The following is a 16,325-nucleotide window of genomic DNA, read 5'->3' on the forward strand; positions in this document are numbered from 1 at the left end:
GTAAGAAGAAGAAGTAAGTTGATGAAGTAGTTTTTTTAGTTCCTTGAGATTGACGATACTATTATTTTTTATTTGTGAGCTTATTTAGTTTCCCTCTACTATTGGACCCGGGTCTTTAAACTACGTCCTGGACCCGGGTATGTCCATAAACTACATCCTGGACCCGGGTATGTCTATAAACTACATCCAAAAGAGAGGTATGAGCACTGTGAATGTCATCTCGCTTTGCCTGTTAGGGCACAGCACAGCGGATGTCTTTCCAGATCTAGAGCAGAGCCTAACTGGGGTAGTACCTCCTTACAGACCTTACAGAAAACCGCAGCCAAATAACACTAGACCCTACTTACTCATAGTGCTGTGTTCCTGCCGGTGAGTAAGCTTGCCAGAGCTGAACGAGGGTGCGGTGTTAGGGTCGGCAACGCGCATGTAGCTCCTCGGGAGTTGCAGGCGTACATAGACTACGGAGACTGCTTAACATCAGGCGGGCCGTATGGTTGTTTGCTACCGACGTAGTATGAAAAAAAATACTTCTACTACTCTAATTTTACTCTAATTAACACGCTTTTATTATGTCGACCTGTATGTAACAATATGTAATGGAATCTAAGGTAACTAATTTAACCATCTTCCCGGTTTCCGATGAAGCTCAAAATTTGCATACGCATGTAAGTCGGGTGACAATGCAATATTATGGTACCATCGAGCTGATCTGATGATGAAGACAGGAGGTGGTCATAGGAACTCTGTGTTAAAACCTAATTATGTTTGGGGTTTTTAGAATTGTCTCGATGAGTCAATGAGTGATGAGTCGATGAGTGTGTTGGTGATTGCCTGTGGAAAAAAAGTACAGTCAGCGATAAAAGCTTGTACCAAAAATGAAATTTTTGCCAAAAACTTATTTAATGCTTATCTACAGGATAATGGTGTGCATGTTCTGTGATGACCCTTATTCGCCTGAACGTGTGCTCAGCCCGCTGCTACTGCATCGGGCTTGCTTCCTGACCGGAGACCGTTCCATAGTTATTGAGACCTTCTTGGGAGACTCTAAGAGGAAAGTTGAGGTAAGAGTTTGATCTTAAAAGTACAGATTTTATATAAAGACAATAAATATGTAGAATTATGGAGGAATGAGGGCTAACGCGTATGAATTTGCCGCTAGGGGCGCTAGTGTGGTTGGTGGTCTTCGCAAAGTTCGAAATGTCAAATGTCACTTGTCACTTCAATGACTGACAGCTGTTCTTTGGTCTTTTGGACCACCATCAACAGAGGCGCCAACTGGTGAGCAAAAAAACGATAGCCCTCATTAGAATTATAATCGTTACCCATCGAGGTCCATGACACCTTAGAAGTTGCAAGAGATCGAAAGGCCTGGAAATCCGCCATCCAGAATCATGTGGTCCACTTCCACTTGCACCATTCACTAACCCGGGTTTAAGAGTTACCATGGTCATCAGTACAATTTGACACGGGTTTAACGGTTTAAACCCTTAACCCGGGGTTAGTGGGATGGTGCAAGTGGCGCTTAGGAGGTTACGACCATGAGCATGGAGAAGGAGAATTGTAATACGTTTATTAAAAATACTCGTATACAACAAGTCTGTATTTTTTGCAGGTTATAATTTCGAGTTTTCACGGAGCGACGCAGTTTAGGGAGGAGTTGATACATGGATTTATATTGATATATTCAGCCAAAAGAAAAGCAAGCTTAGCAACGTTGAAGTAAGTATAAGATTTTCTAAAAATAAACCGTACAATATTTATAACGATTGATAAATAAAAAAGTAAAATATTTTATATAGTTTTGTTAAAGGACTGTCTCATTTCAAACATAGATAGAGATAATCATACTATCTTTATCTTACACTGGTACTAGCACCCAAAAGAAAAGGATGAGTATAGTTTTTTTTGTTCTTATTTAATGACAATTTGGTTTGACCAACTATAGTTTAACAAATTTTTCCACTTAAATTTATTCTAAGCTTAATGGCATCGTTCGCAAACGTAACCGGTGAATTCCCAATATGACTCAGAACTCCGGTGGCCGTTTAAGAAGTGTAACACTCTTACGGTAGATGTCTCTAGGGTCTTCAGACCCATATAGTGGGAAGATTTGCTGACTATGGATGAGGTCTTGGTGGCTCAGTTGGCAGAGCGCTGGAGTTCAAGTCTCACCCAAAGCAGTAATTTTTCCACTTTTAAATTTATTCTAACCTTAATAGCATCGTTCGCAGACGTTTCTGCTTGTTAAAAATTAATAAATTAATTAATTTTTCACAGCGCCTTCTCAATGAACATACCAAACCTACCAATACAAATGGTAGCGGTAACCGACGGCGGCGGTTCCGCGGCCAACGCGTTCTTCGGCACCGACCTCGGCCACGCGCTCATCACGGAGGGCAACGCCACCGCCGACCGGCTCGCTGCTCACTTCACTACATACACCAGCAGTGCTGAAACTAAATGTAACTACCTTTTATTAGAAGCGATCAATGAGGATAGAATAAGATAGAGCGGTACTGTCGTAGTAAATTTTGTAACCACTGTAAATTCACTGCCATCTATCGACATACTTTAAAACTAAAAATGAAGATTTATAAAAATACGTTAAAATGTATTTAAATATGGAGAAATGATTTTTTAATTTGCATTAATAATTTTTATATGATTCTTTCACTGGTATTCGTTAAAATTATAAATAACAAACGAAACAGTCAACGCCCTCTATACGAGAGTAGGCCAAAACTAGTGGCGCCATCTGATCGAGAATCAAATTTTCGTGATTTTCGAGGCACGTTTTTTCCTTAGACTGTATCCATCTATTACGGAGTTATATCTATCTTTGAAGCGATGGTTTGCAGAGGTGGCGCCATCATAGCTTGCCCCTTTTTCTATGAGATTTGGCATAAAGGGCTGGCATCCAGGGCATTAAAAAAAAAATTTTTGACACAATTCTAGGGATTGACAGGGTAAGCTATGCTGGCGCCCTCTGCTAATTATTTCGACCGGCCAAACATGTTGGGGCACTTGATACGGCACGATACTTACATAAAGTCTATAATAGAAGGAAGAATAGAAAAAAGGAGAGGCAGAGGAAGACCGAGACGTGCGTTTTTGGACCAATCCAAAGAGAATATCAACGTAGTGACGTATCAGGAGCTCAAAACAGCGGCAGAAAGAAGAACGGAGTGGCGGTTACTCCACCGACAAGAGCCAGGCTCTTAAGAGTTATGATGATGACGTTTTATTAGAAAAGTCATCATGGTAGTCATTTTCAAGGTTTTCGGTGGTAGAGTGAACTCTATTATGAACTTTACAAAAATGAATCTAGTTTTTTAATAAAGGTCGGTATTTATTTTTGTTGTTTTTGTTGGCGTGTCTTATGAAACATGTCAATACAAATGGTGGCAGTAACGGATGGCAGAGGTTTCTCTGGCACTGATTTAGGGCATGCAATCATCACGGCAACGCTACTGCGGGTCGACTCGCTGCTTACTTCACTACATACACTAGTAGTTCTGAAAATAAATGTAAGTATGATTATAGTAATACGTTTTAGGTTTGATTGAAGGCAAATTTATAGTGTATTTTATAATGAAATAAATAAATATATATATTATCTTATATCTTATAATGAAAATTATCATGGTAGTCGTTTTCAGGGTTTTCGGTGGCAGTGATATTGACTATGAAAATTATTCCCATTAACTATGGGGCCAGTCCCGAAATCACGTAAAAAATTTTGGCTGATTCATACATTTTGACTGGTTCATTTTCTATGGGAGGGTAAAAAAAATTCGCGATTTCGTGGTTGGTCCCATAATAAAAGTTGCTCAGTATAATTCCGAAACCTCCCTGGCGAATGCACTTATTTTTTAGCCACCCTGTATATTTCGCGCTTTAACAAAATAGACGGAACGCCCAGTTTCTCGGTATCCTACTCCACTAACGGTCCTTTCCTTTTCAGCTGCGTTCTACACACCGTTCTTCAAAGAGGTGTGGGAGAAGAAGGGCGAAATCGAACGCGCATTCCGCATGGAACAGCCTCACAACCTGCCCGACGTCGCCACAGCCCGCCCTGCAACGTCGCAGCATCGTCAAGCCGGCTATCACAGGTATGATAAGATAAGATAATTATTTATTTGCTTAAATATGGTAATTTTAAGTTGACATAATCATTATAAGCGGTATCACATGTTTAACCAATGGCAGCATGCAAATATTGATATTAAAATTATTAAATTATGCTCGCTATACATGTCTGTATCATCACAGACACCGCATTAATCGAGCGGTTTCTAATGTTTCTAATTATGAAACATTGAACCTTTAACCTTCAATGTTTCATAATTAGAAACAGCTATGTATCAAAAATCGGTAGGGTGGGTTCTTTTTACATGTTCTTGCTACCAGTTGACGGTTTTTCCACCGCTATGCAACAGGCTGACGAGTTTTTTTTTTACAATCATCCAAACTCAATGGCATGGCATTAACTGCCTCACCTTTAAATAAGTTGATTGTTACCTTTTGATCTACTGTAACAAGCTAGTAGGAAATAGCTTTTTCATCAAAATAGCAAGGGTAATAATGTTTTTTTTTTTCCTTTAGGATGGATCACAAACTTACCAACTCGCTGGACCTCCTCATCGGGCCGGACTCTCGCGCCGACATCGACTCCGAATACAGCGACACACTCAACAACTCCAAGAATAGAGGCTTCTTAAAAGGTAAGATGTGTACGGTAAAAAACCGGCCAACTGCGAGTCGGAATCGCGCACGAAAACCCGTTTTTACCCTTTGGGTGCGGAACCCTAAAAACAGCGCATATTTTGCCTATTGTCCCAAAATGCCCCGTCAGCGAAAAAGATTTGATAAACGTAAATTTTGAAAATGTGACTTGATATTTTTTGGTTGGGGCATTTTGTAGACAGGACGTCTTTGCGGTATGGCCATTTAGAGATAAAACATTTTGAGAATGTATAATTAAATTATATTTCTTTGTTGTTTTTATAATTTTGTATGTTATAGTTTATCACGAATAAATGCGATTATTTCTGATTTCTGAAATAATGCACCCTAGCCATAAATCTATGCATGTTGTATTCTCCTTACATTTTAAAAATACTTATACATATACTACTTATAAATAATTTGATTGACGTTTTAATTTTATATTTGTATTGTTTAATTTTAATTATTGTTGTTCTGGTATTGTGCCACTAACATAGTTATTAAGATACTCAACAAACAAACAAACAAACTATGGATCAGCTCGGTCTGAAATATGTGATTTATTATTATTATTTAATAATATGTGCAGGATTCAGCGTGTACCCGCCGCCGAGCACGCCCCCGGAGCCGGCGCCGCCGGACCACCGGATACACGCCGATCTATCACGTAAGCACTTCTTTTATATTTTAAACACCGGCCAAGTGCGAGTCAGACTCGCGCACGAAGGGTTCCCTACCATTACGCAAGAAACTGCAAAAAAATCACGTTTGTTGTATGGGAGCCCCACTGAAATATTTATTTTATTCTGTTTTTAGTATTTGTTGTTATAGCGGCGACAGAAATACATCATCTGTGAAAATATCAACTGTCTAGCTATCACGGTTCATGAGATACAGCCTGGTGACAGACGGACAGACAGACAAACGGCGAAGTCTTAGTAATAGGACCCCGTTTTTACCATTTGGGTACTGAACCCTCAAAAATGTATGTGATATAGAAAGGTTTGCTAGTGGTGACCGCTAATAAAAAGACGCATCCAGAAAAAGTATCAAGTTAGGCCGGCCATACACAGTCTGAATCCGAATCTGAATTCATATTATACATTCAGAACGCACGGAATTGCATACAATTTAACTATTCCCCACACACATTCAGATTTTTTCAGATTATGAATTTCTCAGATTGATCTGTCAGAATGATACTGACGTGCGTTATGAATTCAGAATATAATAAATCAGATTATGAATTCCGGACGCACCTCTTTCTATACAAATAGAACGGACGAGCACACACATACTGGATTCAGATTATGAATTTGCCATTGACATTCATGGGAGAGAGTGAGACGGACGTTGGTGAGACAACTGTTTAAGACATGTGTGAGGCAAGTCACCGGAATTCAGACTATGAAGTCAGATTGTTAATTCAGATTCGGATTCAGACTGTATAAGGCCAGCGTTAGACCGACGATCTTTTTTTTTTACCACGTCGGTGGTAAACAAGCATACGGCCCGCCTGATGGTAAGCAGTCACCGTAGCCTATGGACGCCTGGACCAGAGATATTACATGCGCGTTGCCGACTCTTTAAAAACCTGTACACTCCTTTTTTGAAGAACCCCATACTGTAGCCCCTCGGGAAAACCTCGGCAGGTAGCTGTTTAAGATCACAGAAAACCGTTAATCTTAGGGCAGCGCACGACATCCTTACTCTAAAATTTCCAGAATGATCGTATTATGGAATTACTTAGGGTGGGCCGTGGGCCTGTGTTGAGCAGTGGACATATATCAGCTGATATGATAATGAAGTAGTAAATTGCCTCCTAGAAATTATTCGCCTCCTATTACGTCAGCAACGAATTTTTATTAATTAAAACAAACTTATTCACTAGGAACGGTAAGCATGATAAAGATATTGAAAGGAGAGTGAGTGCTGGAAATCGCGTGAATGGGGCACTTAACGCTTTTATGAGCAGCCAGAAGGTGTCGCAAAAGGCACGGTTGGCTGTGCATAGAGGGGTGCTGGTGCCTACACTTATGTATGGTAGCGAAAGTTGGGTATGGCAGAAGAGGCATCAGAGCCAAGTGAATGCAGTGGAAATGAGAGCGTTGAGAAGTGTGTGTGGTGTGAGATTACAAGATAGAATTAGGAACAGTGTGATAAGGGAAAAGTGTGGCCTGAGCGAAGATGTAGTGACAAAAATTGAGAAAGGTATGTTGAGATGGTTTGGACACGTGGAAAGAATGAGTGAAAGAAGGCTAACAAAGAGAGTGTATAAGGGAGAGGTAGAAACGGGAGTTGGAAGGGGCAGACCTCGGCGGACTTTCTCTGATCAGATCGGGGAAATCCTGAAGAAAGGCCAGGTCAAGAGCACCCTAAACCAGCGAGCGTGTATGAGGAATGTTATGAAAGTGAAGGAAGCGAAAGAGGTATGTCAGGATCGTAGCAAGTGGAAATCCGTGGTCTCTGCCTACCCCTCCGGGAAATAGGCGTGATTATATGTATGTATGTATGTATGTAAAACAAACTTCAAAGTTAAGTCACATCAAGTTTTTCATGATTTTCATTTATAATACAAACATTTAGATTTTATTTCAAGATGTAAATAAATAATTGTAATATTGTATAGCCGATCTCAACTGTTCCGAGGATTCGCTGAGCACACACGAGTCAGGTGACTGCATGCGAATTCATAAGTTTTTCCATACGTGGAGGGTTCATTTTTGTGTGTAGATACACTTAGTTTAGTACCTAATGTAGGCTACTATTTTAATAAATTTTTGTGCATTTATTTTCTGTTTTATTTTAGTGTTCAAACGCATGAATGAATAAGAAATTGACGAAGAACTCCAGAGAGTTATGGTCACTTCTATATTTCGGAGAATATAAGTTCTGGAGATTAAAATATATTTAATAGTGTTTGGACACTAAACATGCATGAATTATAGTAGATTATGATATTGTGTTGTACGGTAGAGCGTGTTAAAAAAATAATGTTAGTATTATCAATTATTTATTAATTTTATAAAATTTATTTTAATGTAATACATACAATTTTAGTTGTGTTAATTATAGTGTAATATAAATAGTCATAGTTACATGTTAGTTATGTTTTATAATTTTTATTTTCCTTTTTTTGAATTGCCTGTTTTTAGCGACCCACTTTTTATTAAGAGGTATTTATACAGAGTTGTCATACCATGTAAAAAGTATGATAAATATATTACCAATATTGTGATAGTTCTTTTTATATACACTTGTAACTTGCTTGATATATTTTATAGATATTATTTATGTGATTTACGATTCCACAAAACGAGTTGTTTTGTGATAAAATTGCCGCGCGAAATAGCTTGTTCTGTGACAACATGCCTTGCCCGCGGCAAACGCAAGATACCTCGCGCGTCTATACAGACCGAGCGGCTTTGTGCTGCAATTTCCTCGCGAGGCAGCTCTACGTGTGCACCTAATGTTGAGACATTTTAAAAACACTACAATAGGGTATTTGGCTGTATTTAAAATAAATTATTATTCACAACGGCGGGACTTAATCGCGTAAAATAAGTTTTTCTCAAAAATGGACGCCAAAGTCGACATTGCCGGTTAAAAAGTAGGTCGCGAAGTGCGTAGTTTATGGTCAGTCAAAAAATTAAAAAGTCAGAAACATTGCAGTCTCGATTTCGGGACTGCAATGTTGCATACAAATTGCATTATTTGTCGAGTTCCAAACTTTTTAAAAGTTGAAGTGGCCATATCAAATGAAGGCATAGGTCCATTAAACAGCCAAGCAGATGATCAGTACTTATTATTATAATGTTGGTACCGCGACTATTTAGGTGTCTCAAATAGGTTGGCGTACTTTCAGCAGAAAAATACATTTCCATTTTTAATTAAAAAAATAAAACGGCGGCAAAGCAAATCTTTTTACTTTTTTCTGTGAAAATATATACATAAGAACGTTGCTTCTGTAAAATATTTCTATTATATTCGCATTTATTGCGCCATTTTTGAGAAAAGCACTATATATGACTCGGCTGGAAGGCTACTTGCAGGCTTCGGATTCAATTAAACGGACTCCCAAGGTCGTCCGTTTAAAACGAATCCTCAGCCAGCAAGTAGCTACTTCCGAGCCTCGACAATAATGTACTATTAAATAAGTTGTGAATAATAATGAGTAAAAATGGTAAAAGTTTAAATCAGTGTATTCAAATATATTATTTTACACCATGCATGAAATAAAGCACCGGATAACTATTAGAAAAACATAGATAGCAGTTATTTTTTAAACACAAATTCTATTTAATAAATCGGATAGATAATATTGTCTTCGGTTACCGCGATAGTTACTCATGAAATAAAACTATGAAAACGGATTATATCGCGTATTCTTATGTATGCGCGTCGGGATGTATTATAAATTCAATATACGCGATATAATCCGTTTTCTTAGTTTTATTTCAAATCGGATAGAAATATAAAAAGTAGGTGAGTTGATCGTGACGTCATTGTGCAATGTTTCATAGAAATTCCATAATAGCAAATCGTTTTGACAGTTCTAGAAAAGAAATTGATTTGTCTATAGTCTGTATCTTTAGGTAGTTAAATAAATGTAAAAACGAAGTAATAGCAAATATTACAATAGTAAATTAGTATTGAATGATCAAATCATCCCGAGATATTCCTATTAACAAAATAGCATGATTATAGCGGCTTCACTGTTGCGTTGAGTGAGGACATAATATATCGTAGTAAAAATGTAAGTTTTGACACATCCATAAATTAATCGCAAAAAAATAGGCAGAAGTAGTAATGATACGGATCCTCATCATACGCATACGATGGTAAAAACAGGATCCTAAACAACCACAGACGACGGTCTTTAAATTTTGCTTCGCGCCGCAGACAGTGGTAAAGACAGGATCCTATACCAACACAGACGAAGGGTTAATTTACTTGAAGAATAGTCTTGCCCAATAAAATACCTTATTGTGGTTTGTTTACATTTATTTAAATACCTAAAGATACAGACTATAAATTTTAATATATTTTTCCTTTTTTATTGTGGGACGTAGTACCACATTATTACATTATTACGTTGACCAGAGTTGATCATCGTTGATTTTTTCATTGTGATTGACATCTGTATATACAATTTATAGATACAGACTATAGGAGGTAGGAGAGTATCCTATTTGTCGGTGTTTTCACCTTATATGTATATGTATATGTATATGTATGTGTATAGATGGAGGTGGAGTATGGCAGCCGGCGAGCTACGGACACCGCGCCTTCACCACGGGCCGCGCGCGCCCGCACCCGCACCCGCACCCGCCTCCGCCGAGACAACGCCACTCGCAAACGCTCAAGGTTAACTGGAAGAAATCCCTTAAAAGGGATAAGTTCGCCTACGTACTGCCTATTCTGTGCCATATTTGTGTTCCGTGTTTTGTACAATAGTTTATACATACATTCATACATACTATTAAGGGTCTCCGGCAAGCTCGGTTCTCCATAAAGTTTCGGAGCAATCTAGCTAGTCATTTTAAAATGAGAGCGGAACTATTACGTTTGTACGTTTGTACGTAATTCCGCTCTCATTTTAAAATGACTAGCTAGATTGCTCCGAAACTTTGTACTTATAATAAGATAAGATATATCTATGCCTGTAATTAGTTTATGTATTAAAAAAATACAGCGAATTTAAGTTTTTCATACAAAACGTGTTTTTACGCTTTTTCGTTTGTTTTATAAACTGGATACACTAATTACAGACCTAGAGATAGACCTCATGTCATTGTATATGCAAAGTTTTGTTACAATCTAACATGTAGTTTTAAAATGAGAACGAAACTCCGTTTGTATGGGAAGGTGAAATTCGGCCGAGCTTGCCGGGAACTCAAGGGTCAGTTGCACCAAGCACAGTTAACAGACCGATCAACGTCACGCAGCAGAGATCTATGAAACTTTCCATGCAATAAAATTTAGCGAACGCTTTATTTAAGGCGTAAGTTGTGGACGCGCACGAAATCGCTTTTTCATACAAACGTAGTCCTCATTTTCCTCTCTGGATATTAACATTATTGAAAATATTTTGACACAATTTGTTGTATATCAACCACATGCCCCTACGTTAGATTTTTTTCAAATATTTAATTATTACAAGAGTTAGGAGCATTTTAAAATTTGTATGAAATCTGTCTTTCGCTCTTCATTTCTACAATAATCAAAAAATCTAAAAAAAGTCAAACGTAGGGGCATAGGCATTATACATCAAATTATATAAAAATATTTTCCATAATGTCAATATCCAGAGAGGAAAATGGGGACTACGTTTGTATGGAGAAACGGCCGTCCCCTTTCCTCTTAACGGTGACGGACAGTTTGGTGCAACCGAGCCTAAGAGGGCCACGGTATGCATGCTTCGAGCGTGCACACACAACGCTCTCCATATAACAGAATAAGTAATAGTATTATCATACAGAACGGCCACGCACCGCCCCGCCCCGACTCGAGTTCCTCGCCCCGCGACAGCAGATTGACGGCCGTTTGCCGGCCGCTCAGTACTATTTTTAAGCAACTTACTCACACAATGACGCATGACGCGTGTACAGACGTGCCGTTCACACATAGAAACGCAAGTGATTTTTGATGTATAGCGTGTCCGACCTGTATCCATATATTGATTTACTAGCTGTGCCCGCGGCTTCGCCTGCGTGGAATTCGGTGTGTCAGTAAGCGGCTATATTGATTTATAGTATCCTACCATTCCTACCCACATTCATTACACCTGTTTATTGAAAATATTAGTAAGAGTGTGAGCGTCTAAAGTCTAAATAATAAACGTTTAAAACTATAATGTAGATTCATTATTATTTATAAAAAAAAATATATTAATTTGTTTTAGCAACCCGGTAAACTGGACATGAACAACTATGCGATGGTCAGTGATGCCCTACAGCAAATCACTATAGGGCCGCCGCATCCCAGGGAGAGAAAGGTATGTTTAAAAATAGTGACCTGAACAAAAAAAAAATGTAAGATTATTTTTTAAATTAAAACTGGCTTAAGGGGCTTGAGGTTTTCATCGATTTTTGACCAGTTTTGAATCGTATCTCCTACTTTTGCACTACATATAGAATTATAAGACAAGCGGCTATCGATTCTTCAATCTTTTATCTCCATTTTTGTCTACCGGATTGTGAAAAAAAAATGAATACTTATTTATTTATGATTGTTTTAAACATTGTCTAAAAAAACACTTTTTTCGTATCTCGATTGCTGTGAAAGATCTTACTTATACGAAATCTACATATTTGGGTTCGTCTTAGACGTCTCTAAAAATTTGTCTAAGGTTTTAATTTTAAACTAATTATCACAAAAGTTATGGCCAGAAAACCAGTTTTTTGGCCTAAAATTGTTCAACTTTGATGCCAAATATTTCGAAAACAATGAACTTTGAAGTAAATATGGGATACTATATTGCTAAAATCCGTTGCTGTGAATATAAGCTACAAAAAACATTAGAAAACTAAGGGATTCAAATCGAAGGTCATTGGGGCATGGGATCCCCCTTAAAAAAATACTGTACATTCTTCAGGTATTAAAAATGTCATATAAAAATTAAGTCTCAAATAAGACGCGTTGTATTATTTTATTTTGCGCAAATTTGCATAAGAGTACACAAAAATTAATTGCATCGGCCGGGAATCGAACCCGGGCCGCCCGCGTGGCAGGCGAGCATTCTACCACTGAACCACCGATGCTTATTATTTACCGTTGAATCTTCGTATTACCAAAGATAGATATAACTCCATAATAGATGGATACAGTCTAAGGAAAAAACGTGCCTTGAAAATCACGAAAATTTGATTCTCGATCAGATGGCGCCACTAGTTTTGGCCTACTCTCGTATAGATGGCGTTGACTGTTTCGTTTGATATTTATAATTTTAACGTATTTTTATAAATCTTCGTTTTTAGTTTTAAAGTATGTCGATAGATGGCAGTGAATTTACAGTGGTTACAAAATTTACTATGACAGTACCGCTCTATCTTATTCTATATACTCATTGGTATTACCATCGATATACGTGTAACCTGAATTTCTAAAAGGAAATCGATTTATTTTATAATGAATGTCGAATTTAAGTGAAACTAGACAACTACGAAATAGATGGTGAGCGTATCTGTCAATTCATCGTTTTTTTGGTAATTACACATTGGTAGTAGGCAGTGAGGACGATTTCGATTTATCCTTATTACATAATAAAAAATAAGTTATTAGGTGCGAACTCTCACATTTTATCAGTTTCTGAATACTGGCAGTCAGTTTTTTTTCCATGAATAAATTCGTCACAAAAATTACAAAAGTAATCTGCATCGGCCGGGAATCGAACCCGGGCCGCCCGCGTGGCAGGCGAGCATTCTACCACTGAACCACCGATGCTTACGAATTATTGTTGAATTTGCGAATTATCTTCAATAGAGAAAGGCAGATGCGCACAGACGTGCGCAAGATTCGTTACGCAAGTTTGAAACGTGACTTTTGTAATTACTTTTTGATGTGTGGACACGGCTGCCGATAAGTAGAGGTAACAACGTTTTAATTTCATGGCAGCATGGTCAAGTTAAAGTAAAGGAAAATAACTATTTTGAAGCAGACGGTCAATTAAGGTTCATATAAAGGTTATTATTGTTATTAACCTTAATTAACAATTTTAGCTGAATTTTACTTTACAGATTCCCTTAACAACGTTGCCATGAAATTAAACCGTTGGTACCGATCACTGCCGATAAGTTATGTATGATGCCATTAATTGTATTTTTAGGGTTCCGTACCTCAAAAGAAAAAAAACGGAACCCATATAGGATCACTCTTAATTAATTAAGAAATTAAGTTTTTCAAACTATATCGTGTTACAGTCGCCATCAGATATATCGGAGCGGCCGAGGTGCTCAAAAATATCTGAACACGCACTTAACGCCTTTACAATAAAGACGTGTTCAGATATTTGTGAGCACCTCGGACGCACCGATATATCTGATGGCGACTGTACATATCAAATGAAAGACCTTATTTTAAGAATCTCGAATATATATTTTTTTTGTAATTTCAAACTGAAGTAAGTTCAGCTTAAAATTACAAAAGAATATATATTTGAGATCAAAGTTTACAAAAAATACACTAAATACACAGGAAAACCTATAAATATAAGGTTTTTTTAAGACATTTCACTCACATTTCACATAAAAAAAATCCATTGTTAAAAATTGTGTAATGTACGGAACCCTTGGAACGCAAGTCCGACTCGCACTTGGCCGGTTTCATTTGTTAAATAGTTGTGTGTTGTGTGCAGGTTGACTTAGCTTATTGTGATGTGATCATGAATGATCTTGATGATATTGTGATGGAAAACTATGGAATATAAAAGATTTAGAGCTACCAAAAATGCATTGTGTTGGCTATGTATACATTTTCCCATTAAGCAATCAACCAACCCATGGTTCTTGCATATTCATTACCAGTCAGCCACGCGCTTGTGACTCCGATGTAGGAGCAAGCGTCCTTAGCAGGGATGTTGCGGATGCCGATTTTTTGACATCCGCGGAAGCGGATGCGGATGTTGAGATTAGGCACATAGAAAACGTCAAATATTACACTTTAGTAATTTTTATATAAAAAAAAGAAACCGTATTTGAACAAGAATATATGTAGGTGCCCCACAATCGCATTCGCACAATAAAACAAACTTTTCACTTCTTGTCGCTGTCCCTCATAGGCTAAAGTGCTCGATCGACGAATCACAAAAACGAAACGAGATTCCTATTGGCCAATGACGAAATTACCTAGCACTTATGCCGCCGCTAAGACGTTCCTGTACCTACCTGTTCCACATCCGCATCCGCATTAAGCTCCGCATCGATTTTATGCGGATGCGGATGTTGAAAATAATACGGAAATTCCGCGGTTGCGGATGCGGATGCGAATATTCGCAACATCCCTGGTCCTTAGGTAGCTATGATCGTTTACCATATGGTTAAACGTACGCTTGTTTATAATATTACCACGTTGTTATTTTTGCAGTCGCAACGGTCAGGCTGGTCACATTCAGGTGGTCAGCCTGGCGGTCACCACCACCATCCATCGGGCGTAAGCTCTGAGACGGAATTGGACGCACAATACGCACAGGTAGCTCGCACAAAAAAAACTATTTCGTACCCTCCTCAGTTTGTAACTTTGTAAGTTGTTAAACTACCACAAATTCAAAAATTACCATTTTGTTTTTAAATTAATTTAAAAATCAAAAGGGTAATTTTTTTATTTAAATAACCATATGCTAATTAAGTAAATATGTAGTCATATTTGACAGTTTCCTAAGCTTTTAGTTTCTGACATATTAAAGTGATTCCTTATATTTTTCGTTTCAGATAAAAGAATCAAATGAGTACATGGAGGCACCATCTATGATGAGACTAAGAAGACATCGGAGGCATGAGAAAACACCCATGCATCAGCCTTGTAAGTTATATTGAGGTCGTATAGGTGACAAATTAGTTATATACAATTAGGTTGATTTGTAGGTACTTTTCACTTCACTTCACTGTTTATTTTTAGGTTTCCTTGCATTTCTCGAAAGTTATTGAATACATTAATGATTATTGTAGAATAATTGCTGCCATGTGAAAATTCTATGATTAGTACATTAAACAAGTTTAATCAGTTTCAGCCCAGTTTTAAGTTGTCAGTTGTGATTAGGGATTGCAATTGCTGGATCCAGCAATCCAGCTGGATCCAGCGCATTTATCGGTCTGCTGGATCCAGCAGGCGGCGCTGGATCCAGCGCCGCAAATCCGCAAAAAAAATCTTAGATATATAGCATTAGACGAAGACGTTGATGAAGATGTTCACGAAGTAGTTATCATACCATACCAAATAAAGAGGCTAAGGAGACTATTGATGATTACTTTAAAAAAGAAGAGTGCATGGAAGCTATAGTTACCAGAATGGTGTGCAAAGATGACTTTACATTAAATTCATTTTGTACATCTGCCGATTTGAGACGTTTATTCGCAAAAAGTGGATATCAACTACCGACTTCGCCTAACACAATACGTTCGATGATAACTAATTACGCAAATAATATTTAAAAAAATTAATTAATAAAAAAATTCGCAGATTTTAAAAAGATATTATTATATTATTTACAGAGATTTTCTTTGACGTTTGATCAATGGACATCTCAAAAAATCAGAGATATATAAATCTCAATGTTCATCATAAGGAGAAGCATTTCAATCTAGGTCTGATACGTATCTACGAGTCTTGCACTGCCGAGCATTGTCTCGAGTTGGTGGCTGAACGGTTGAATAAATTCGGATTAAAAATATGTTGTTGGTATCACGACCGATGGGGCAAAAGTGATGATAAAAATTGGCAGGCAGTTACCAACAAATCTGTTTTGCCCACGGAATTCAGCTATTTACGCCTTATTATGATCCCTTTGTTTGGTTTATTTCATTTTAATAAATAAAAAAACCTGTAGAATTGCACCATGTGTTTTTTTTTTTTTTTTCAAAATCGGTAAACTGCTGGATCCG

General features: G+C 37.6%; 2 protein-coding genes and 2 non-coding genes across 6 annotated transcripts in view; 1 reads left to right on the top strand and 3 right to left on the bottom strand.

Annotated features, from left to right (window-relative positions):
• The window catches only part of LOC134751438 (uncharacterized), a 365,741-nt gene that overhangs the window by 344,491 nt on the left and 4,925 nt on the right, over positions 1-16,325 (bottom strand). The window lies entirely within an intron of this gene.
• LOC134751382 (rho GTPase-activating protein 190) overlaps positions 1-16,325 on the top strand; it is a 55,735-nt gene that overhangs the window by 24,728 nt on the left and 14,682 nt on the right. For all 3 annotated transcript variants that reach the window (XM_063686740.1, XM_063686742.1, XM_063686741.1), the window contains 10 exons: positions 917-1,061; positions 1,613-1,719; positions 2,278-2,462; positions 3,965-4,112; positions 4,606-4,724; positions 5,318-5,395; positions 9,974-10,095; positions 11,633-11,725; positions 14,812-14,916; positions 15,156-15,246. In XM_063686740.1, the coding sequence (XP_063542810.1) occupies positions 917-1,061; positions 1,613-1,719; positions 2,278-2,462; positions 3,965-4,112; positions 4,606-4,724; positions 5,318-5,395; positions 9,974-10,095; positions 11,633-11,725; positions 14,812-14,916; positions 15,156-15,246 (1,193 nt within the window). The remainder of the gene's footprint in view (positions 1-916; positions 1,062-1,612; positions 1,720-2,277; positions 2,463-3,964; positions 4,113-4,605; positions 4,725-5,317; positions 5,396-9,973; positions 10,096-11,632; positions 11,726-14,811; positions 14,917-15,155; positions 15,247-16,325) is intronic.
• Trnag-gcc (transfer RNA glycine (anticodon GCC)) lies at positions 12,421-12,491 on the bottom strand. The gene has a single exon. It is a non-coding gene; the product is annotated as a tRNA-Gly (tRNA).
• Positions 13,103-13,173, bottom strand: Trnag-gcc (transfer RNA glycine (anticodon GCC)). The gene has a single exon. It is a non-coding gene; the product is annotated as a tRNA-Gly (tRNA).

The sequence above is a fragment of the Cydia strobilella genome, chromosome 22 (assembly GCF_947568885.1).
Source record: "Cydia strobilella chromosome 22, ilCydStro3.1, whole genome shotgun sequence".
In the NCBI taxonomy this organism is placed as follows: Eukaryota; Metazoa; Arthropoda; class Insecta; order Lepidoptera; family Tortricidae; genus Cydia; species Cydia strobilella.